The sequence below is a fragment of the Aphelocoma coerulescens genome, chromosome 1A (genome assembly GCF_041296385.1).
Source record: "Aphelocoma coerulescens isolate FSJ_1873_10779 chromosome 1A, UR_Acoe_1.0, whole genome shotgun sequence".
Lineage (NCBI taxonomy): Eukaryota > Metazoa > Chordata > Aves > Passeriformes > Corvidae > Aphelocoma > Aphelocoma coerulescens.
In genome coordinates, this window is record NC_091014.1 from 53633293 (window position 1) to 53657760 (window position 24468).

The 24468-nt window shown below is 51.3% G+C and overlaps 1 protein-coding gene across 2 annotated transcripts; it reads right to left on the reverse strand.

Moving 5' to 3' along the window:
• MGAT3 (beta-1,4-mannosyl-glycoprotein 4-beta-N-acetylglucosaminyltransferase) lies at window positions 1-24174 on the reverse strand. 2 transcript variants are annotated; one of them, XM_069002747.1, is made up of 2 exons: window positions 21793-23563; window positions 1-7274 (listed from the first exon to the last, which is right to left on the reverse strand). In XM_069002747.1, the coding sequence occupies exon 2, from the start codon at window positions 7271-7273 to the stop codon at window positions 5765-5767; it is 1509 nt and encodes a 502-aa protein (XP_068858848.1). In that variant the 5' UTR covers window position 7274; window positions 21793-23563; the 3' UTR covers window positions 1-5764. The 2 variants fall into 2 exon arrangements, with proteins under 2 accessions (XP_068858848.1, XP_068858847.1); XM_069002746.1 differs by lacking the exon at window positions 21793-23563 and adding an exon at window positions 23930-24174 and having other exon boundaries at window positions 2-7274.
• Window positions 24175-24468: the final 294 nt, after the last annotated feature.

Here is a 24468-nt window from a genome sequence, read left to right on the forward strand (position 1 = left end):
AGTAGACAGGTTTAAAAATAAACCAAAACAAGGAGGTCATAGTCTCTCACACACTGTGCCAAAAGTCAGCCACCAGAGAGGCAGTGCTGTAGAGGGAAGGTTTAATTTGGGGCTCCAGGGTTCCCATGGCTTTACTTGGAAAAATGGATGCAGCCAAAGGAGCAAAGATGGTGTCGAGGGACCATTTTATGAGATGATGCTGGTTCCCACAGCCACCAGCTCTTCTGAGACCCACTCAGCAGCCATCATTCCCCACTCATGTGCCTTTACATGTTCACACTCACCTAACACACAGATTAGGTCTGACATGGGCCTGTAAAATCAGGAATCAGTCCCCATATCAGCTAGGCTCCCCTTTCAATCTCCCTTCTTGGGAATAGTGTCCTACACCAAGATAGGAAGCTCCCTCACTCCATTTTCCAGCAGCCCCTGGGCAGGTGATCAGAAATAAACACTGCTACACACATGCCTTGGTTTCCTTTCATACTTTTTAATTTTTTTTTATTTTTATTATTATGTCCTCCTTTTAAGCATCCCTTTAAGGGTGAAATGAAATCCAACCATTTACAGAGAAAATGATTTCAGAATGTACATTTGATTTATCCTTACAAAAAGTTCATTATTACTTGCTGTTTATAAATTACAGAGTTGAAAGGAGCTTTGCAGATGCTCTTATTTTTTCTTTTCTTTTTAGTTTTTGGCAAGTCCACGCATTCTTTTTCCAAAGCAGGGTGTCCTGGAGCCACTCCAGGAGCAACATCAGCAGTAGGTCCAGGTGGACCCCAGGCTCAGAAGTGCTGCTGGACCACCTCCAGGATGATACTGCATCATCATCCACACAGGCAGGAAAAGACAGTGGTTCAAATTCTTAGTCTTAAGAGTATTTCGGATCCCTTCTTAATCCATTACCTGTAGTCCCCAAAACTTTAAAATGTCAGTGTATTGCATTAGAAACAGTTCTTCTTTCTTGATGCTGGATCTGAGCCCCTCGTGCCACCCCCTTACCCTCCAGCTCCCCTTCCCTTTCCATAACAAGAGTGACTTTGTCCAATGTCTCAGAAATCAGAAAGGAGAGGTTTAGGGAGGGTAGGGAAAACACAATGATGGAGGGATACAGGATCCATTCCCCCACTCACTTTGCTCCTTTCTCGCCAAGGTTAGAGGTCAGTGAGGCCAGACGAGCCATCCCTTCCCTCTTCACCACCAGTGTTCACTAATGGAACCAGGAGTGACCCTGGGCATGTGTCTTCACAGTGCAGAGGCATAGCAGCCACAGAGATTGCCGGCAGGAGCTGGGACACAGGGAGAGAGCCCCAGGGATACTGGGGAGGGGAAGAGACACCATCCCCATGAGGAAACAGCAAGGCAGGCAGAGGGGAATGAACACCCATTCTGCTCTGACACACTCCCACATTCCAATTCGGTTTCCTTGTTTACCTGTCACAGAGACACACAGCAGGCTAGCCTGGGCAGCACAACAGCAAACACTTCAGCAGGACACAGGGATCAGACAAAGCAACAGCAGGAGCAGGCTGGAGCATGTCACCCTCCATACCAACCACAGGCACAAAGTCACCGTGTCCTTTCTGTCACTTGGGTGTGGCATTACCCCCCAGACAGGCAAAGGTGTCTAACCTGCCCTACTCCCTCTGCTTTAGCAAGCTCACCTGCTGCAGGTCCACCAAAGCCCATGTCCCCCTTTCACTGGGGGCAAAGGAGGAAAAGGCGCTTTCCAGTCCAAAGCCATACATGGGCACACAATCTCTTTCTAGGTGGGAAGCACAAAGAAAGACAACAAGACACAAACAGAAGTGCAACGCTTGCGTGTGCCACACACTGCTTCACTTCTTCCTGGCCCTCCTTTTTACCAATCTGAAGGTAAAAAAGGTTTTGGGAATGAAAAAGCACAAGGCTGAAGAGGGCTGCAGGAAAAGTCTGGTGATGCATTCCCTCCATCCATTGGACAGTTTGGCCCGAGAGAGAGAGAGCAGGATTCACTGCCCACTGTCTGTGGGCTGCCACAACCCACAGACACCAGGCTCTGGTAGTCTGATCCCAGTTCCAGCCCAGTGCCAGGACAAGGTTCTTGGTCTTTCCCTTCTCAAATCTCAGCACCTGGTTCAGATAAGATGAAGGAGCCTCAGTGCTCACCTCAGAGTCCAGCTCTAACTGGACTCTAACTGGAAACAAGGATCTAACACAAACCTGCCTCCTGCTTTGCCTCTCTTACCACCTCACATACCCAACATACTTTTGACTTCCCTCTTGTGGCAGTTGCCTGGAGGGGTGGCTGCCCCACTCGGAGCTGGCTGCAGAAGTCCCAGCAGGCAGCACAGGCAAGGCTGAGCAGAGGGTAAGCCACCACCTTGGAAAATCACTGTGTGAAAGCCAGCTTAGTAGTGTCTGTTCCCTCCAGGGACAAGAAGGAAGATTTTTAATGACAAGCACTCTAGCTCCCTAGGGATAATCAACACAGGGTTAGCCAGACAAATTAGACAGAAACATTGACTGGTTTGGCCTTAAGTCAAAAAAATATTTAAACAATTCTTGAGAAAGAGAAACAGTAAAGAATGCATTTCATCTGTAAAGCCCCTTCCTCCCACTACAACAGAAGTCTGGTTTAAATTTAATTTCCTAAGAATAAGGAAGTGAGTAAGTCCAGGAGGCAGGCAGGGCAGAAGTTCTGCAGAAGAGCCCCAGCATTCCTATTCCAGCAACACCTTCTTCTCCAGCCCAAGGGAGCAGAAGGGAGATGCAAATCAGAGGGAGAAGAAGAGAATGGTGGAGCAAATAATGGAGGAGAGAAGGCAACAGGCTGTACTTCAGGAACTGAGAAGCAGATACTGCAGCCGTAGACTTACCAAACTCCCGAGAGACAAGGGCCATACCTCAATTGAAAACGTCACTGCTGTGCACTAAAAATCCCCAAGGATGGTCGTGCAGGGGAAGGGCTGGTATCAGAGGAGAGGCTGCTCCCACTGTGGGAGATAATGAGGTGCAGCCCCAGCAAACATCAACTTTAGCTCCTGCTGAAGTGGGGCTCTGGTGCTGCCGAAGTACCCATGCAAAGACTGGCTCATCTTTTTGTTCTGTCTCCAGCAAAGCCTGGCACTGGCCTTGGATTATCATCACTGAGACAAGGCAAAGCCAAAAGGTCAAAGAGCAGACCTCAGGCTCCCTTCCCAGAGTAAAAAAAGAGAAATGGCTTCTTCTTTCCATACTTTTCTGCTGCTGAATTGCATGAGCTAACACACCTGCTCTCTTCCAGCTGTCCCTGGGAAAAACATCTTCCCCTTGTGCTGCATCCTCAGTGCTGTGGCTTTCATCTTGCTTAATACAGGCTCCTTTCTCAGCTGGGACCCTATTTCTCTATAATCTCTCTACACCCAAGACCTCCACACAGTCGCTCAGCACCAGGACCCCATGACTGTGACAGGAGTTCATTCTGCTACATCAAGAAGTCTGCACTTAAAAAAAGCCGCCACAACTTCCCTTTGGGAGAAGAGCATTCTGCCTAGCAAAGTTTGTCTGTCCACCCAGTTCCCAAAGGGGCTAGCCTGTGGGGAAGACACAACAGAACTGAGAACAGTGATTTAAAAAAAAAAAAAACAAAAAAAAAAAAAAAAAAAAACCAAAAATAATAAAAAAGAGATTCCTTCAGTTCTTCCAAGCAGGCATTATGGCACACAAGATGTGGAAGGAGCTAAGGTGAACTGCATCTCAATTTGATTAGAAAAGGACATTCATCTTCAATTCTGTTTCAGCCTCAGCCTTATTAGGCAACAAAGTTATTTTCATTGACAATTTTCTCTTCTCTAGAGAGGGGACTAGGAGGGAAAAAGAGAGAGAGACATAGGTAGGAATGAAGCAAAAGGGTGGCACGTGCTGGACAACACAGGACCATGGAGCCCTGATGGAGTTAAGGGCCATGAAAACCTTCCTGCTTTAGAACAACTGGCCAGAAGGGCCACACTTCTTTGTGCCAACACTTTCCTCTTTCTCCTCCTCCGTATGATTTCTGCTTGGAACATGAGTCAGTCTTTCCACTGCAAGGCTAAGAGAGCAAGTTCATTATGTTTTTCACCCTCTGCCCACTACGACCCAGGCTCTGGGCACCCTGTCAAGCCATCTGCTAAGGAAGGGTGGTGGTAAGGGTGGAGACAAGAATCTGCCTCCTCAGTGAGCAGAATCAATCCAATGCAACAGCAGGCCAGATCCTCACTGCTCTTGCCTGGCAAACTGCACAGACACCAGCCCAACCAGCTGCAACTAGTGCCCTCCTCTAATTGCCTCTCCTCTCCATGGTCTTGTCCACACGGCCCAGGCTGCAAATGTGGGCTGCACACACTCTCTGGATTGCATGGTGGTCCCTAAACAGTCTCTTGGCCCCAGGGAGAAACTGCCCATGGCCTGCTTCTTCATGAGCTCACTCACACCCTAAGGGCAGACAGATGGATCCTATGCCTTGACAGGCTTTGTTTCCCCCCAACAATCAGAACTTTGCCCTTCCTCCCTTTTATTACCCCATGGTCAGAAGGAATAGCCAGCACATGTAAGCAGCAGCCCTGCTGCAGGCACAGCCTATGGGGCTCTAGAGGCAGCCAGTGAGGCATGCAGCTGTCCCACATGTGTAGCACTGCTATGCAGAGCCAATGCTATCCCTGGTCCTCTCCTATGAATTTCCCAACAAGCCATCCATGTCAAGACTGAGATCACAGCTTCTGCAAGCACACACAGCCAAGCCCCACTATGTCCTCTTCCTCCCCCACCCCCCCCCGCCCCAATACTGGTAGCAAACACCCAGGTGCACACCAAACCCATGCATGTGAGCACTCATGCACGCAGGCAACCATGCACTTGCAGACGTACACTCCCACCATCTGACTGAGTGCCCTGCAGCCTATCCCAGCTCCAGCAGAAGCATGTACTGCAGGGAAGATGCTTTGGCTTCTGCAGGACAAGTCCATGCAGTGTTGCAAGGGGAGGGGAGGAAAATGAGCAGAAAAACCCCTCAAAACCCAACTTTCTCCTCTGCTTCCTATCTGCCTGCTCCAGGATTAGTGGAGTACTGGGGCAAGATCCAGCCCAGGATAGATGCATTATGCCTGTGCAGGGGGCTGCATCTTGGGGAGGATACCTTGGAAGCAAAGGATTTCCCCAAAATACCCTTTGAATATAGAGGTATACAAAAAAACCCACAAAAAACAGCATACTGAGATGCTTTTGCACATTCACTCATCCAAAAAATGCCAGTGACACACATCTGCACAAGCAACCACTCACAAGAGTTTGTGCCTGCTGACTCACACGCTCACTGAATAGCCCAGGCTTGCATCTATGCTTGCTCCAATCCACAGAGGATGAGGGTGGATGGGAACAGCTGCCCTCTCTCCCCATGGGACCCTCCCAGCCTCCCCCAGAGGAAAATCTGCCAGCTGGCTGCAGAGATTGTCTCCAGCCAGCAGGAGAGGTTCGGAAGATACAAGAAAGTCTTTATGCTACTACAGAACAGGTCCCCAGCATCTCTCTCTTCCTCCTGTCCAGGCCTCCCTTCATGTGACTGAGGAATTTGGGTTCCCAGACATCACCCTGGGATGAAGGGAAGAAGAACAGGAAGTGAGGGAGGGCAGAGACCCCAGAAAAATAGCACACCCTGCCCATAAACAAAGGAAACAAAAGAAGAAAAGGAACAGATGAAAACACCCGACTCTTTCCCTTTGTTGTGAAGTTCTGATTTCCCACCCAAGCCTGAGCCTTGGTGGCCTCACCCAGCACCCTCCGCCTTTCGGTAGGGGTTCTCCAGCAAGTAGCGGAACCGCTGGTAGTTCTTGAGCAGGTACTTGGGAGCATACATCTGCTCCTTGGGGTCGGCAGGAGGATACTCCTGCATAGTACCATCAAACCAGCCCCCAGTCCGGATCAGCTCCCGGATATAATTGAGGTCTCGTTTATCCTCGTAGTCACCCCAGCGGGGGAAGTCCCCATTCTGGGCTGACACCAGTTTGAAGTAGATCCCCTCTGGGGTGAAACACCAGGAGCAGTGCCAGCCAGCAAAGTGGAGGGGGCTGCCCAGCGACCACTGCACCAGGATGTGTCCTGTGCTGTTCTCATACTGCCGAAACCCAGGCATGGTGTAGTACTCACGGCGTCGCAAACGTATCCCATCGTTAGCATAGACGGCCTGGAGCATCCCCATGGTGCAGCCCGAGACCACCTCCAAGGTGCCCGGTTGCTTCCAGAAGAAGCCATAGAGCGACTTGCGCATGTGAAAGGCGAAGGGCTCCGTCCAGCCATCGTAGAGCTTGAGGAAGAGCACGCCATCGCGGGCTGGGATCTCATCAGCATCATCAATGATGAAGACGTCGTCTGGGCGCAGGTTGCGCAGGCGGGAGATGCCGTCCCGGGTGAGGAAGGTACGCAGGTAATCGTCAGCAATCCAGCCGTCCTGGCGGCCGCCAGGGGGAAAGTGGTCCAGGAAGACGTAGAGCACCTTGTGGCGGATGTAGTCGAAGGAGCCGTTGAGGAGCATCTCGCGGAACTTGAGGGGCCGCGGCTCTCCGTAGGCTGTGAAGTTGGACTCGCACACCACGAAAGCATCCACCACGTCCCCCAGCTCATGGAAGCGGACATCCAGCAGGTCAAACTCGTGGTTGACGTTGATAGCATTGATGACCCGTCGGGGGATCTCCCGCGGCACAAGGCGGTCCTTGGTGGGCAGGTTGGAGTACTGGACCACGGTGGGGACCCCGCAGCTGGGGCCGTGCCAGCCTGGCAGACACACACACTCCACCCACTTGCGCCGCTTGGTTCCGCTGGCGCTCAGCGGCTTCCGAGCCGGCCGCCCTGAGGCTGCGCCATCCGCTCGCTCCTCCTGCCGACCTCCCACGGGTGGCTTCTCCAACACCTTGGTGCCTGGCTTAAAGCAAACGCCACCGGCTTTGGTACGGACAAAGTATTCCATTGAGTCTTCTGGCAGGACGAACTCAACCTTGTGCAGCTCTTCGCTGGCTCTGCTGGGAGGCAGGGGCTGGAGCAAGGGGGAGTGGGAGTACAGGGGCGTGCGGAGGAACTCTGCACCCCCTGGCTCAGGGCTGACCTGAGGCGTGACAGGGGCATTGTTCCAGAAGAAGCTGGAGACGAGGTTGGGACTAAGCGAAGCCAGCTCCCTGGGGAAGGTGACATAGGAAAGGGCCTTGAGGAAGTGCAAGAAGGAGATGAGGCAGAGACCAGCCATGCAGAGAGTCAGAAAGAGTTTATGGCGTCTCATCTTCATCCTGTGGAAGAGCCACGAAAAGGAAAGTCACATTCAATAGTTACTGAGGTGCAAAAGTTTACCACCATTAGAAAAACAGGCTGGGGAAGGCAGGAATGCTGGTCCAAATTCAGCATTCATTTAGAGACTTGACTCCAAGAACTACACCCCCATCCCCTGCCATCTTCAGTGAGCCTTTTGCTTCAACTGGGTTACACCAAGCTGAACTTCTGCTAGATCAGTCTCATAAATCCACAAAGACAAGAAAGGCACTGGCAACAGGGTAGAAAGACAGGAAATCCAGAATAACAGGAATTCGTGATCTAGTGAACTCACCACACTTGGCAGATTTGTCCCTATTCACTGATAGGAATTAAATGAATGTAAACCTCCTCAGAGGTGCATCACCAGAGAGGTGGGAGAAAATGAAGAGAGCCGAGAGCAGGAAGGGTGAGAGAACTGGGGGGGGGGGGGTGCATGGTTGAAACATGACCGGTGCAAGAGAGGCAGTTTTAAAGGACCAAGATCATTAGTCAGACTGCCAGAGGCAGCCTACACTCTCCAGATCCTTTCAGTGTTTGTTCAACACACACCCTAAAAAACCACCCTTGTTCTTAGGAAATACTACCCAAGTTCACATGGGGGACAGGAAAACAACAGTAAAATTAAGATCCTGTCACATCTTTCTTCTCCCACCTGTGATTCTCAAGTCCGCTATATCTCCATATGTTGCCTTTTGCTTTTCATTTTCTGTGGACCAGATGCTGAGGTTTTTCTGCATCTGGATCAAGCTGACAAAAATAAATGCCTAGCTGTCTCTGCCGGTAATACTGTGCCATCATGATGGATCCATGTCAGGCCAGGAAGAAGCCAGTGGTGCAGAGCCCTTCCCTCCAAACAACATGAAATATCACCTTCCTCCTCCCCTCCACCACCTCCCCTCCTCCAGCCCAGGCAGGCAACACAGAGCTGCTGTCAGGCAGAGGAGTGATTGAAGAATACAATTCAGAAAAAGGACAAAAAAAAAAAACCCACAAAAAACAAACAAAACCCCAAAAACCAAAAAAAACCCCTAATCTCACACAATACTCCACCAAGGAAAAGTAGAAAAAAGGTGTTCACCATCTGCTGTTTAGGGAAAGGTAAGTTGGGGCAAAAATGGGCATGGGAAAAAGGTCATCCTAAAGTCTTTTTCAAGGCAGAGGCTGTCCCGGAGCACAACACCTTTCCTGCAGTGACAGATAGACAGAGGCAGAGATCCCCATGCATGCGACACATATCACTTCACCCCCTCTACCTGCTCCATTTTGGTGGCTCTCTCTCTAGTGCAGTCTCCCTTCCAGGGCCAAAGTTCCTGAGAGGCACCATCACTTACAAAGCTTCCACCTGGCACACGGTGGTGCCAGCAACACCCTCCCCGGAGGCAGTCCCTGCTCCTGGGGCTCACAGGGGAGCTGCCCCACACATGGCTGTCCCAAGGGCTCCTCAAGGCTGACACATGGGCAGGCGTGGGGGCAGAGGGAAGAAGAACCCAACCTGCTCCCACCACTTCACAGGGTATTAGGTAAAGTACAGCAAGGCATGCTTACTGATTAACTTGAGGAGAATTTCATACTAATGTGAAAAGTCATAAAGCATTTAGACAGATAGCAAACACCCAAAGGAAAACATATCTGGCTCTCCACAGATGGCTCTGACATGGACCCTGGGAGAGGGGTTGTCCACAGTTGTACCTTACAGCTCAGCAATAGCATTTCTGGACACTTGGCAGTCACTTTTATTAGTGGAAGTCACCATCCACTGACATTGTCCCCAGTGCTCGGGTGGCAGGCCAAGGAGTCCCAGATTAAGCTCTGACTGAAGGACTGCAAGCCTGAAGCTGGTAGAAAAGTTATCGCATGGCCATGGGAGGGGAAAATATTGAAAGAAAAACAAGAAAAAGAAGAGAGAGCTTGATTGTATTGGTTAATGTTTAGTAGGTGTTTTGATACACTTTGCCACAACACAAGTCAGCAGCAGGGCAGGGTGCTGGCTCTGGGTGCCAATGGGAGACCATCTTGTTGGGCAGGTGGAAAGGGAGGAAATGGTGGCTCTCCTCAGGGGGCTATGCTAGGGCAGACCCTCAACTCCAGCACCCATCCACCACAGCTCCACAGTCCGACTTCACACGCCCGGTCACAGCCCAGCTAGTGGGAGGTCACCTTTGTGGTGGGCCCAGGCATGATGGGGCTGGATATTCTTCTGTTAAAAGTCATAAAGGATCATCTGGGGGCTTGCTGTCAAGCTTTCTCCATGGGGCAAAACAAGAGGCTGCAGAAAACCCCATGAGCATCTCATTGTATCCATGATATTTTTTCTTCCTTAAGGCTCTGTTAATGTCTTGCAGAAGCAGCAAGATCACTTGTAAGGTAGAGGAATACTCAGTGCCTTTTCCTTGCACATCACCAGTTTTGACGCCGTCTTGAAGAGTGGGGAAGAGAAGAGCACAAGGAAGCCAAAACCCCACTAAATTAGCAGTGACTGGCTGTCAGGAGAAAGTGTCCCTCACTGGTAAATGGGTATAGCTTTCTCCAGTCGGATGCCTGGTGACTACTCCAAGGCATTACTTCCAGACACCAGGCTGCTCTCTAAGACACTGAAACCTGGGCAAAATGAACAGCTGAGCTGCTCCAATCCCACCAGCTGCCAGGAAATGCTGGTTTCACTCTAGCTCCTACAGGACACACAAATGCAGGGCAGCCAGCTTCCTCTGGGCCAGCCCAGGGCTGAAGGCAAGTGCTGAAGGAATCGCACAAAGGCACATCATCTTTGTCTCAGATGGCCTCGATGCTCTGCATGCCACGGTAAATTCCCAGACAAAAAGCCGTAACTCTTGACATGCAACAAACTGCTCCACTTTCTGAGATGTAGTGTGCTGTGTCAACATAGCAGGACACATGGTTTTAGGAAGCATTGCATATTTTCCTCACTTGACATTTGCATACATCAGTATCTGTCAGGCTCAGCATGTGGCTCTGCAGCTCTTCACCCACGGGCACAACGAGCTCTGCCTCCGTTCCTGCGCAGGGCTGGTGTGCACAGCCCTCCCCGGCAAGCTGGCCCTGCAGTACCCTCTGCTGTTCCACTGCTGACATGGCCCAGGAGGCATTTTTCACTGCTCAGCTGGCTTTGTTAGGGAGTGGGAACACAAACCCATTTCCTAACCCCTCCTGGAAGAGGGGAAGCAAAGAAGCAAGGTGTGTCCTTTTCAAAATCTCTTCCCTGGGAACCACCTTCATTCTCACATGCCAGGGATTCTTCTGCCAGGGAGTGGAGAACACTCACGCACCCTTGGGTGAGCCAAGACACTAAATACCATCAGTCATGTATCCGTTCCCATATCCTCTGATCAGCCTGCAGTGAAAGATGTGTCTGGTGGCAGCTAGTTGGAGACAAAGGCCAGCAAGGGAGGGATTACCTACCCTCCCCATCCAAAACATTAACATGTGGTGGAAATGGGAAAGGAGGTACCTTGCCTGAGGGAGACATCTACGTTTGTCACAGAAGAGCCCAGCTGCTCCAACACAAAGCAGCCATCAGTGACCAGGAGCACAGAAAACAGCAAGAAGAGGTATTTCCCTTCTGACAATTTTGACTGAGGAAGACAAGAAAAAGTCAACTTTATCTCCAGGAGAGTGATCAAGTTGCTGTCAGGTTAAAAACAGCAGCAAGAAAAGCTTTAATGTTCAAGTAGAAGAAAAAGCCTGAAGTGGTATGGACAGTCAGCTCCATTAAGACAAACTCTTTAGGGAACGCATAGTTATAAACCACTTTAGCAACACTCAGTGCTGTAAAGACAAGCTGGAAGCTTCTTTTTGTAAGGGATCCCTTTGATATTTCCTTGCTTGAAGTTCTGTCTCTACCATGCAGGGGAAGAGCTTTCAGAAAAGGAGGAAAGCCAGAAGTGTTATGCACATGAGTTATCCCCAGGCACCTCTTACCATTTTAGTGACCAGTTGATTTATACCATCCTGAAATAATATACCTATTTTTCAAGAAGCCAGAGAGCAAGATATGCACTGATAAGAGCTGGCAGTTCACCAGCCTCAATGTTCTCTTCTGGAGAACACTGGCAAGAGGCCACACAACAGGCTGCTGGATACAGGCTACCCTGTCTTGTTAGGGCATGGGACTCAAGACTCCTTAGACCTCTCCCATGGTTACAGGGAAAAAGCAGCTGTGGAGAACAAGTCAGAGCAGAAGCTTCTGGTTCTCCCCTGATACCAAAATGCTCATCTCCTCTGCTTAAAGTTATCCCTTAACACCCATGCAGAAACATATTTGCAGATCACTCAGACACTTCAACACAAAGCAACAATTCAAATTAGAATTGCTTTCACATGGCAGATTAAAACCCAGTATGACTTCCATCCCCCACTCCACACTGAGGGCCCAACTCTCTCATTGCTCCAGCTAGAGGCAAATGGAACAGGCTCCACATTTCTGGAGTACTAGGTCTACCTGGCATCCCCAAGCGCAGGAACCACAGCAGGCATCAGAGCCACAAGGCCTCTAAACTCTCTAAAAATCTCAAGTTACTTTTGTCCTGCAAACATCCACAGGAGGAGAAACCGTAAAACTTAGTATTTGTCAACAATTAAAACAAGCTCAGGGACAGCAGGACTGCGCTTTGCTTAAGGGTAGGAAAAGAAGATTATCCTACATTGCAGGAAAATCTGAGAGAAGCAGGACGTAGCAGAAGGCAGCTAGGGCTCAGCATCTCTCTCACATGAAGGATGCCACAGTGTTTTTGGGGCTACAAGGACATCAGCAAGAAGCTCTAGCAGTCACAGCACAAGGTGTTTTGAATGTAAGCAGGTCCATATCGGCTTCCCTTCAAGTTCCAAGGACAGAATACAACATTCTTCTGTGTCCTTCATCAAGAGCTGCTGCCCACAGCACTAATGCAAAACAGCAATACCTCACACTCCGTGTTTCCTTTGCAGCCTCGAGGCATCTGACCACAAGGTGCCACTGACCTGCTGCCAGCCCAAACAGCTGGATTGAGCCATCCAGCAGAGTCACTCTCCAAGCAAGGTCAGGTTGAGGGAGAGCAAGGCTCTGTCCCAAGCACCTTCCCTTCATTTCTGCAGGGAGGTAAGAAGAGTGATAAGGTAACCACTCAAGAGCACACCACCATAACTTCCATTTGCCTCCCAGAGCTGCCATCCACGCACCAGTAACAGGTCTCATCAAGTCAGAAAGAAAACTGGATTGAGGAAAAAAGATAGCTAAAGGCTGAATCTACACAAAACTAAGGTGAGGTTGGCCAGGGAAGGGTGACAGCACAGCACAAAGAAAGGCACTACCTTCCCCGGAAGACAAGCACAGGATGTACATGTTAACCACAAGCCTCCAGATTGCATGCAAGACCCTGTTAAGTCTCAACAGACCTGCAGCATCTACAGTCAAAACCCAAACAAACCAGGTGTCTCTTTTGTGCATTCTTCTAGGAGACCAAGTGCCCCACAGCAGCAGCTACTATCTGCTGCACACAGAAGCTAGGATGAATGCAACACAAAACCTCCAGCTTTTTCAGCACTGTGGCTGCTCACATCTTCACCTCTGCAAGCACAGTACCTCCAGACTCCACACCTTCCATGGGCTTTCACTGTTTCATCGTTCTCTCAAGTGTCTTCTCCTGCTCTTCAGTGGACTAAGCCCTGGTTATTTTAGATGCCACACCTCCAGTCGCAGCGACACAGCTGCACACTGTCAGACAAAGCAGCTCTTAACCCTCTCTACAGAACACATGGCACCTGGAGATAAAGTGGTCTTTGTTGACAGGATTTTGTCTCAAGACTCATCTTCCAGAAGTCAGAAGAACAGACTAACACCTGAAGACCTTCAGAGTCCATTATAAAACCCTCCACTCAGACTGTTCTTACTGTAGCTACCATATTACTAATAGCAGCATAATTATATAATTCCCCAACCCCCGTTTAAAAGAAGATCTCAGAGAAGACTAGAAAACTCTAGTGAAATCCAGTAATGGCCTAAAGACACCAATTTAATTTTATCCAAGAAGTACTTGAACGTCACAAGGGTGCAGTACTGCATGCTAAAGGAAAGCTGGATTTCCAACTCCACTGGAATCTATCAAATATTCTTCTCAGTATCCTTCAGATATGCTGGGCTCCCTTGTAGCTAATCTCCTCTCTCCACTTAAATCCAGTCTCACCATAGGAATTTCCACAGCTTCAGAGATGCTTCTGCACACTGTAATCCTTCACAGGCTCTCAGAAGGAGCACCTTTAATTTCTCAGCGTCACTAGTCTAAGTGCTCTTTCCGCTAAAGGAGAAGCAGCGGCTCTCTCCCTCACTTCTGCCTGATATCCTGGAAGGCTACTCTTCCTCAACCCTGCTTATTGCCTCCTCAAAACATCTGGTTCCACGAAGTCTGCTGTGATGGCCCTGGAGATTGCATCACCACTTGGCTCCAAGGTTGGGCCTCTCTGGACATCAGAGGGCGAGCTGAGGCATTGCTCATTGCACTCACCCAGGATGCAAGGCCCTTCTCCCAGACAAACACGGGACTGCTGCTGCTCCAGCAGCACAGCAGTCAGTCACTACAAAACAGAGCTGGTTAGGACTTCTGCTTATTAATATTGGTATCTTACAGGGAAGGAATGCTCCATCACGAGGAATAGGAAAGGGAAAAGGGACAACACTACACAAAAAAGCAACTTACGTCTTCAGACAGACCGTGGGGTAATCAAAGAAGTATGCAAGATCTCCTTGCTAGTCTTGATGCCTTGCAGAGAGTGACAGGTCAAAAGCATGTTGTCCCAGGACAAAATCAAATCATGCTTTCAGAGATTTCAAGTAAGGCATGTGACAACACAGGCTGTTGTGTCAGAGGTTCTCCCCCCTCACTCACCACCATCACAGCTTACCCATCCCTCAGTTGTCAGTTGTATGAATTCAAGTTGTCAATCACATGAAAGTCTGCTTTTACAGCCATATCAGCAGCAGATCTAACTGGGTTAAAAATAAAGTTGAAGGAAACACCTAGGCATGGGAACGAGCAGCTGACCAGCAGAAACTTTCTAAATTATTTCACCAGTTCACTTCTGATCAGAACATGTAGATGTAGATGCATCCTCAGACACTCAAAATCACAGGACAGTAGGCACTGTTCATCTAACCAAATCTCCAACAAGGCACCCTTTTAACCACCATAAGCTCACTAATTCTTCCCAGCAGCATCAGAGAAGGAGCACATCTCAAGGAGGCAACTGGAAGAACCAGCAGCAGCAGGTAACTGCTTCCAGTGCAGATCCTGGCAGGCACTCCATGTAGGCCAAGCAAGTGGAGTACAAGCCACAAATCCTGAGAACAGCTCCAAGATGAACAGTCCAGATTAACCTCAGGCCTGCGGGTCCATGGGTGAAGAGCACGTGGCAGACACGCCAGATGAGGCGCACAAACCCTGTGCAAAGGAAGCAGGAGAATCCCTGGGGACTGTGTGACAGCCCAAGCAACAGGGAGGCACAGGTTGAACAACTCAGAGGAAGGTGAAGTGGGTGCCCTGTGGGCCTGGAGCGAGGCACTTAAAAGAGGAAGGAGGCAAGAAACACTTGATGCCATGGTGATGGGTGAAGTGCACAGACCCACGCAGGCAGGAGAAACCACGTTAACTCCAGCTATTTTTGAAGCGGGTGGCAGTTGTTTGTGCATGCCCAGGATAAAAGCTCTCCAAGATGGATTGAGGAGGGGCATAATTAAGCCCCAGGAAGACAATAAACAAAGCAAGGCCATGGAATAGCAGCAAGATCCTAGCGGCCAGGAGAAGAGCTGGCCCTCCATCCCCACCCTCTTCCCTCCCCCATCCATCACCAACTACTTGGGGTTTGGCAGTGTGCTCACTTTCCCACAGTAGCCGATCTATTACTGTTTGGAAGAGCCTCTTCCTTCCCCTCCTCCCCTCCTTTTCAGGCCACAGGGGTCCTGCTTGGCAGCCCCCGGATCCCCCTCTACTCTGAATATCTGGTGACCAGCCAATCCCATGCAAAGAGCATTAACCCCTCTTCACCAGGAACAGCCAGAGAAACCTGACTCCATGCTGAGAGGTTTCTCCAGGGTGTCTCTCCCTCCTCTCCTCCCCTTTCCCAACCCCCCCGCTGCTCATTCTCTAGCCTGTTTCCCCCCCTTTCCTTTCATTTCTCAAAAACTAACTCCAGCCCAGGGAGTGTCACATCTTCCCGAGAATGTTACACAAGCCCATGGGAATTTTTCTTGGACCACGAACAGACCCTTATTTATTTGTCTCTTCTGCCTTTGTTCTTCATTTCCTCTTTCAAGACTTAGGCAAGACCTCAACACAGGGCTGCCTGGATCCCCCGCTGCCACTTCACTTTGTTATTATTTTCAGAAAGAAAGTGCTGATAGGCAGAGAGCTCTTCAATGCCTTGCCCCAAGGCAGGAGTAAGTCAGCCCAGACTCCCACCTCTGGGGTGGACAAAGGGCATGAGCTCAGGGGCTCTGGCTTGCAGAGACAACCCCCTGCTTATGTTATCCTTCTGACTGCAGCATCACAGCCCCTCAGATTAAATCCCCACGAATCAATTCCGCAGTCACGGCTCTATGCCGGTAACAGGCATATGGTACCACAAAAAGGGGCAGTTTCCCAGAATGAAATCAAAAGCCTCCTAATGCACTTAACTCAGGGTCACATAAATCTCTCTTCTACCTCCCACAGACAACTGGACCTTGTTTACAGGCATTGCAGCAGGCCTGGGTCTCAACAATATGTTTACTACTTCTGCACAAACATTCCCTTTCACTAAGCAAAACAGTACCCTGATCTTCAGAATTATCTGAGCAGAAACAACTGGGAGCAGGTCTGTGGGGAAAGAGGGAGAAAGTCTATGTTCATCACCAAAATCAAATGCCATCCCACACATCACACAGATTTGGGGACCACTTGTCTTCACATTCTTGCTTTAGGTTGCATTATTTCTTGAGCAGGATGAGGAGGAATTTTGTGTTTAACCAGTTGCTGATGCCCCTGACAAGAGGCAAAACCATTTGATGAAAGAATGGGGTTTTTTCAGGCTGAAGAGCCCAAGAAGCAGGCCAGGGCAAGGTGGGACAGCACAGCTTGTCCAGGGAATATACAGTGATTGTCTGTTCAACTCTGCCCCAAACACAAAAGCCATAAGTGGAAACTGCAAATAAAAACAGGGAAGCTGAGCATTTCTGCTCAACTGTACAACAGACAGAGCAGTTTACTACCACAATCACTTGATTACAGGCCAGGTTTCTTTCCTTCTCCACCCTCAGCCATTTTCCTCCCCTTTCAGGTCTTCAGTAACACAAACATTTACATTGAACTGTATTTCTGAGAAGTCAGCTGCCACAAAGAGGTCAAAAAGGAAGGAAAGGAGAAAGATAGAACTAATGTGTAAGCACATTATGAAAATTGGTATTGAACAAGAAGGACGTGTAGTGCAGGAGGGAGCTGTGGTCACATTGAAGTCAACAGGACAAGCAGGGCAGAAGCAGGATGGCCCACCTGTGTGGTACAGCAAAGTGCCACAGTGAGGCACAGGGACAAAGGGCATTAGGCTCATACATAGCTGGGCTACCCAGCTCATCTTCATGATGTTCCACTGCTGCAAGAGCCTGTGACAAACTGCCCCAGACTCCCTCTGCCCTCCATTGGTTTCTCTTCAGGGTTTGATCACTGAGAAGTGATGAGAATTTCAGCTGCGCAGTTTGCTACTCAACCACCAGATCTATCCAGTGCTCAGGTTCTGATGATCTTATGTAAAGTCCAATGGACATGTCATGACAAATCTAAAAAACACTTTGGCGAGACAAGATGGGCCTTTGAAAGAAAAAAAATGCTTTCATGCATCCAAGTATTTTAGAGAACAGTCCAGAAGATCCTTGCCCCCAAGCCACAACACAGCACTGAAATTGAGTCAGGGACCAAATCCAAGCACCAGGTTCACTGTCTGCAGCTTGACAGTCTCTTCAGTACCAAGACAAGGCTCTGAACTCAGGAACCTCTCACACAGTCCCAAGCCAGGGAGATGCTCAGCAGTATCACACACCTGAGTGATGCAGAAACCAGAACTGCATTTTCAGGGCAGTTCAGCTGCACAGAGCCATATGTAAACAAACACGGGAAGAAAGGAAGCCCACAGGACATCCTCATCACTAAGTGATAGACTCTGGATGCCTGACAAACTCCCCTTCCCTCCCCCCCAGTGCTCACAGGAAGTGAGAAGACTCTGTTCCAGAGCACAACTGCACTATAAATAATTCAAGAGACTGCTAAATTATGCAAAAGCTATCCCATCGTCCCCCCGGCCAAGCTGAATGCAGGTGTGGTCAACCCCTCCTCCAGAAGTTGCTGCTAGATAGGGATTCTGAGGCCACAGAGGCTTTGTGCCAATAGCACATATCTGAGAGCACATCGGCCACTTGCTCACAGCCAGGCCTGCATCGAGCCACGGCACGACAGGAGGTATTTGGGGACACAGGGCTGATGGGGAAACAGCAGCTCCTTTAACCCACCTCTTCTCCAGAGACCTCACATGGCCCCACGAGCAAATGTAGAAAATCATGTCCCTTTCAAGCAAGGCTGCTCAGTCAGTCTTGCCTCCATAGATCGGATTAGATGGCAAAAGCTGCAGCTGGACAGCACTGGCACAGCAAGGCAGAAAAGAAAGGACTGCTGGGGCAGGTGGGAAGGAGAAAAGGGAACAAAAAAAACTCTGGAGCGGTAAAGAAGGAACAGTTTTGCTAGCACAAATAACACACAGGGAAGGCTGAGCTAAAAGCAGAGAGAAACACGGTCTGCTCTGCTGCCCCAATCTTCTGCCTTCGGGAGATCCTGCTTGCCTGAATATCAGGGCTTCCAAAGTTTCCCTTGGAAATGGGGTCATTAAGCAACAGAGTGCAGCTCACACTGATCACTCCAGGGCATCGCTCTCCTCATTTACCCTGCCCTTTGCTCTGCCTCAGAGCCAGCCCTCACGCTACAAGCTCCATGAAAACACAACTTCCTCACACACAGTGAGCACCATGCACGCTCAGCCCCTACACAGACAAATCAGTCTTCCAAAACCCTACCTTTCCTAGCTGCTGCAGCCTCCAAGATCTGTCCGTGCCCAACATGCTTGGCCTGCACAGGCCTCCATCCTCCTCCTTTTCCCTGCTGCCCAGCTAGAGGTATTTGTGTTAGAGGAAGGAACTGAAAGCACTAGCGTAGCCCTCTTCAGCCTCAGCACAACCCACTTAAAATCTCAGGGCTCTAGCTTACCTTCCCCTTCTTTCTTAAAGGGCTCAGCATCTAGGAGAGAGACTCCCTTTCAAGACTCTTTTCCATGCTGTCTCCCTGGCTTTCTGTTCAGTTCCAGTATCTGCATGCCAGAACAGGGGATCCCAAGGCAGATCGAGCTGGCGTAGCAGATAGCTGCACTTAGATCACAGGTTTCACAGCTGCAAAGCCGCTATGCAGCGGGACTGATTTGCATTAGTCTTTCAGGTGTGCTCCAAATCTGCTTGCTGCGGCTTTGCCATCATGCAAGAGACACACAGCAATATCCAAAGATAAAAATTACCCCAAAGCCTTGAAGAGAACATGTTTGATTCGGAGTTTGATTCTGCCCGCTAGCCCTAGCCCAGCCTGTATGGATTTACACACCAAGGGGAAAACAACACTGAGGGAAGGGCAGCAGGGAGCTGGGGTTATAGATTAGGCAGCAGATCAAGAAGGAGGCGATATCTGTGGTGAAAAGAGCTGCAGAACCCAAGCAGTGACTAGAAAGTTATTGATAACCCCTGGCTCAGCACCCACACCCAGCTGTTCTCCCAGATTTCCGAGAGAGCCAGCAGCAAAGCGAGTACAGGAAGCGTGGCACTTTGGTTGCTGCTCTCCTGACAAGCCCCTGTGTTTGCTCCTGGGCACGGCGCAGCCTTGCTCCATGCCTCAGTTTCCCTGTGTGGGAAATGTGAGAGACTTTTCTACTCTGGGTAAGGGCTTACCTAATTAAAAGAAGCTTAATAGGTTGCTTCAAGGTCCTTGGGGAGAAATTCTGTCAAAATGAAAGAAACAGATGATCCTCAGAAAGAGGAGAAGCCCTCTCTGCTTTTCTCCCTTCCGGTCAGCCACATCCACCTCTCCTCACCTTTCCTCTTGCTTGCAATTTGTGCATTACAAGCTGAAAAAGACTGCTGGCAAAGCGCAGTGTGGTCATACCCCACAGCCACGGCTGATGTTTTGGAAAAAGCCTAGTTAGACACAGACATGGGCACTCCCCTAGGTGGGGAAACAAGGAACCTTAGCAGAGGTCATCAGGCTGCCTATTCAGCTAGGGAGGTTATCTTGGTACAAAAGGCCAAGGCCCCAACAGCGAGCAGCTCACATAACTTTTGCTGTCCTAAAGCAGGGAATAATCACTTCCAAAATCACAATTCTAGAACAAGCCCTTGTTTTTTGTAAGGCAGCCAGCTCCCTTCATGCTGCTTCTTCCCTCAGCCTGCCTGATGAAAGCTCGAAATGCAGTGCTGCACTCCCTTTCACATATCAGCTCTACCGGGCAAGTTTCTGAGCACAAAAATACATCCACCCTGATACAGGTGTTCAGAGGTCTGAAGAGCAGGAGGTACCTGTTGTACTTTAAGAAGAGCTTTGGGAAGTAAAGGGTCTGCATGTCAAGGTACACAAAGAAGTCAGAAAAAGAAGGTAAAGAAATCATGTTTCTGCCTTCCTGAGATATGCAGCCAGAGTTTATTCCACAGGGAAGCAGGCACAGAGTCCTTCTGTAAATCCTACACCACTGCTCCAGCACACAGCATTTCTCTTCACCTTACCCTGGAGAAGGGGGAACTCACCAGCTCTGTGACAGCAACTCCGCCCTGACCCCTGGGATAAGCAGCTGATCCTGGCACCCCACCCAGCACTGCTGCTGTGGCATGGCCCAGTCCTTGCAAGACACTCACCTAATGCTATCAAAGCGCCCCAAACCCGACCCAAAGGTGCCCACAGTGCCAGCCTTGGCCCCTCCATGCAGCTGTGTCATGGCTCCTCAAAGCCAGCCTGCATCACTGACCCGACAGCACAGTCCACATGTGTAGTGCAGATACCTCACCACCTTTCCCAAGAACATCCAGGATGGGGAACAGCAGACATTCCTAAGACACCCCCCATGACCCCTTAGATTGCACTGCCCCATGTGCCTCCCTTCCCCAAATTTCAGATCCCCACTGTAATGTTTCACTGTAGTGTCCTGATGACATTTTGTGCTAGTGAAGTGCAGCCTGACTTTTTGTGCAGAACTGATGGGTGACAGTGGCAGAAAACATGTGGGCACAACTACCCACACTTTTCTGCTTCTGTAGTCAGGGCTGATAACATGAACCAGCCCTTTGAGGCACCTTCCACTGACCTAAAGTCATGAAGACATCTCTTGTGCCAGTCAGTACGCCCTCCGCCTTCCTCTCTGCCAGAGTTACTGACAGCTGTACCAGTCTTCGTTAGCACCACCTCCTCCAGCTACATCCCACTGATTGGGTCACGGATTCCAACAATGTACAAAGGGCTCATTTTAGAGCAACTAACCCCACCTAAAACCTAATTGGCTTTTAGGAATGAATGCTGGCCCAGCTTACCCCATCTATCCATCACCAAACTCCCCCACTTCCTTCCTCCACCTTTATGATCCAATGCAGAGGCTGGAGGGTGTAGAGGTGGCAATTTGTGATAGCAGGTGCACCTTAAAGATGCTGCTCTCAAGAGAGGAGGAAGCTCAGACACAGCAAGCTGAAAACTCAGCTAGAAACCCTGCCACGAGACAAGAGTTTATCTTTGCTTGCTGACAGGTCAAAGCAAGGGAGGGACAGAGAGAAACTTGTCTGTCCTAAGGTACCCTTCACATACTGAATGTGCACAACATCTACGTGCACTGCCCTGAACAACTGCCGTACCCACGGCTGCTAGCATGCTCCACATTTATTGCAGGCATAAACTCTGCAGAAGCGCCTGTGTTCCATGGTAAGCGCATCCAGCGGAACCCGTGTGCCTTGCTACACGCACCCAGCAAACAGCCACCCCCGTTTGTCACACAAGCACCCCTCAAGACATGCAGCCAGCATGTTACACCAATCTGGCAGGCCCCAGTGTCACACTGCACTTAGCCAGTTGCGCGTGGGAGAAGGAGGAGAAAGGTAAACATAAGGCACATGGGAAGCCCACAAACCTCACAGGTACGCTCCTCAGGCAAACACACCGAGTGTGTCTGTGCCTGCCATGTGCCTGGCTGAGGTTCAATGGGCTCTGTGCTCACCGTGCAGCCCCAGCAAGCCTCCAGACCAGCTATCCTTGTCTCACAGTGGGCACAAGTACTCCGGATAAGTTCAGAGTTATGAGCATCCACTGAAGCTAACGTTCCTGCAAGTACACTCACTATTTTCTACCCACTCTTCTTGACCTTCTTGCTAAGCACAACCCTTGTGTGCCACACAGGCAACTCTTTTTCCAAACTTACCAGCATTTTCAGGGAGGGAGGGAAGCAGGCAGGCAGCTCAGCCCCCAAACCTGCTTTGGAAACAGCCGTCCCCACTCTGGGCACTTCCAATGGAGGTGAGCCTCAGCAGCACCTAGGACCAAAAGTATACTAGCCAAGCAGCTGGGCTAAAAAATTAGGAACTGGGCAAGAAAACACACCTGCAGCTAGTCAGAATCCATCCCCTCTCCTAAGGATATAATTGCCATATCCAGGGCATTAATAAACAAGCTATGCAGGTATAACTGAGTTCTCGTAGGGAGGAATGCTATACCTTGCAGTCGATTTCTTACCACTACTGCAAAATCACCTGAGGGTGTAGAGGAGCTATAAATCGTTGAGGGACTTTTATGACATGCAATAGAAGAGCCACAGCTTCACTCCTCTTCTGCAGTTTGCAATGGCTTTCATTCAATGCTTGTTTTATAATGCTGCAAGGGGGCTGGAGATTCCCTCCCCAGGAATAGCTCAAAGAACTGCTCTTCTCCCACTCCACGTCTTGGAGGACGTGTTCCCAGCACTGCTACTGGGGCTGAAACATGCACAGGTGCTACAGCTGCGTTTAGGGGGGCTTTAAAAACTGGGGGTTTGCTGGAGTGTAGGGACACCCACAGTCCTCTCTCCCTCAGGGATGTCTCCCCATTGCCTGAGGGTCAAGCAAAGAACAGTAGGTCCTGCTTGATTTCTGCTCTCCTCTGAGAAGTTGGCAGCAACCAGGCTGCAGCAACAGGAACTTGCAAGTGCTTCCTAAATCACAGGCACCAGCTGGACTCAAACACCACTGCTGCAGGTGGGACCCACAGAGCACAAGAGACACCCTTTGGGGATGGAACCTGAAAAGTTCCTGCTGACTCACACCCTACTAAGGTGAGGGATACAGGGGCAAGAGTAGGCAGGAATTTGAAATTCAGTTTGCACAGGCTTGGGGGTTCCTGGTGACTCAAGCTGTATTTGTTAGCAGGGGTGCCACCGAGTCTTTTCACAGGCTTGAACTTCCCACCCAAGAAGAGACTGGAAATTATCTGGATGGTCGTTCTATGGGAGGAGAGATGCTCAGCACCCACACTACGTGCTGGAGACAGGGGAGGCACACTCCTGACCCAAGCTCTGCCCTAGGGTGCGAAGGAGAAGTGCAAGACCCCAGCTTCATTTCTGGGAAACAGGCAGGGTTACCCTGCGACCTAGGCGCGGCTCGAGGAAACGCAGCATGTGGAAATCCCCGAAGGAAAACCACAAGCTGAGGCACTGAGAGAGGCTTCTCTCCATCCCGCGCCGCGCTCCCTCCCTTACTGAGCTGTCTGAGGAAGTCTAGAGCTGCAGCAGATGCCGTGCTCCCCATCAACGTTGTCATGTTCGCCCAGGGAGCAAAACTCTCGCAAGGACTGAGCTACACCAGCCTGTGTCACTCCGGCACGACGTACAGCTATTCCAGTCCACGAACAACCCCAGAGCCCTGCACGAGCGGGGAGAACTCGGGTGCCCGCGTCCCTCTGCGGCCAGCCCCGAACGGGGGAACTGCAGCCATCTGACATGGAGACAGAGCAGGGCAGAGGGGACGTTTGATGATACACATATATATTTGTATGGATGTTTTCCCTCCCACGCACGCACTCCTGTTACTCCTTCTCGCTTGCTGCAGGCTTGGCACGCATTCCCAGCCCGTGCCCTCCTCGCAAGCCGAGCCCGGGCAGCAGATGGGCCTTCGCTGCAGTGCCCCGGCCGGAGGGAGGGTGCCTCCATCCCCGGCGAGCCCTCCGCTGCGGGCAGGGGGCTGGCAGCATCACCTCCCTCCTCCCCACAACCGATGCTCCCTAGCAGGGGATGCCGGGATTATGGGGGGGCGTGGAAGGGGGGGGGGGGGGGGGGGGAGATAAAAAAATAGCACTAATATAAATAAATAAGGAGCGCGAAGGTGGGGGCTCGGCGGGGAAAGCCTCTCCGGCAGCGCTCGCAGGGGATGACGCCGCACCCCCGGGCCGAGGCACAACTTGCAGGTGGCGACAGCGGCGGGGGGGAGGGAGCGATGGGGGTCCCGCCGCCGCTGCCCGCGGCCCCAGGGCGGCTCCCCCAGGGCGTGCTCTGCCCGCCGCCCCAGCCGCGCTCCCGCTCGCTCACTCACCCCCGGCCGGCGCAGTGTCGGTGCCCGCCGGGCCCCCGGCGGGGCGAGGCTGCCGCTCGCCCCCGGCCCGCCCGCCGCCCCCCGGCATGGCTCGGCGCCGGCCGCGGCGAGGCGAGGCGAGAGGCGAGCCCAGAGCCCGCAGCCCCCCGCCGCCTTCCTCCGCCTTCCCCTTCTCCGCCGCGGAGCGGCCCGGCACCTCCTCCCGGCCGCGGGAAAGGATGCGCTGCGGAGCCGCGGCGAGCCGAGCCCCGCCGGCAGCAGCGGGCAGGGCTGCTGCAGCCCCTTTTGTGCCGCCCTCACCGCCTGTCTCCTCCCCCGGCGCGCCCGCCCGCCCCCCCGGTCCGCCGCCGCGGGCCGCCCGCCCCCCGGGGCACGGCCCGGCCGCCCCCCGCCTCCCCGCACAAAGGAGCCCGCGGATGGGGGGCCGGCGGGGCGCGCAGGGCCGCGGGTGGGGTATCGAGCGGGCTGCGGTAGCGAGTGCCCGGCCAGGCGGTGCCCCCCGAGGATGCTGCGGGGCCGAGGCAGAGCCGCCGTGCCGC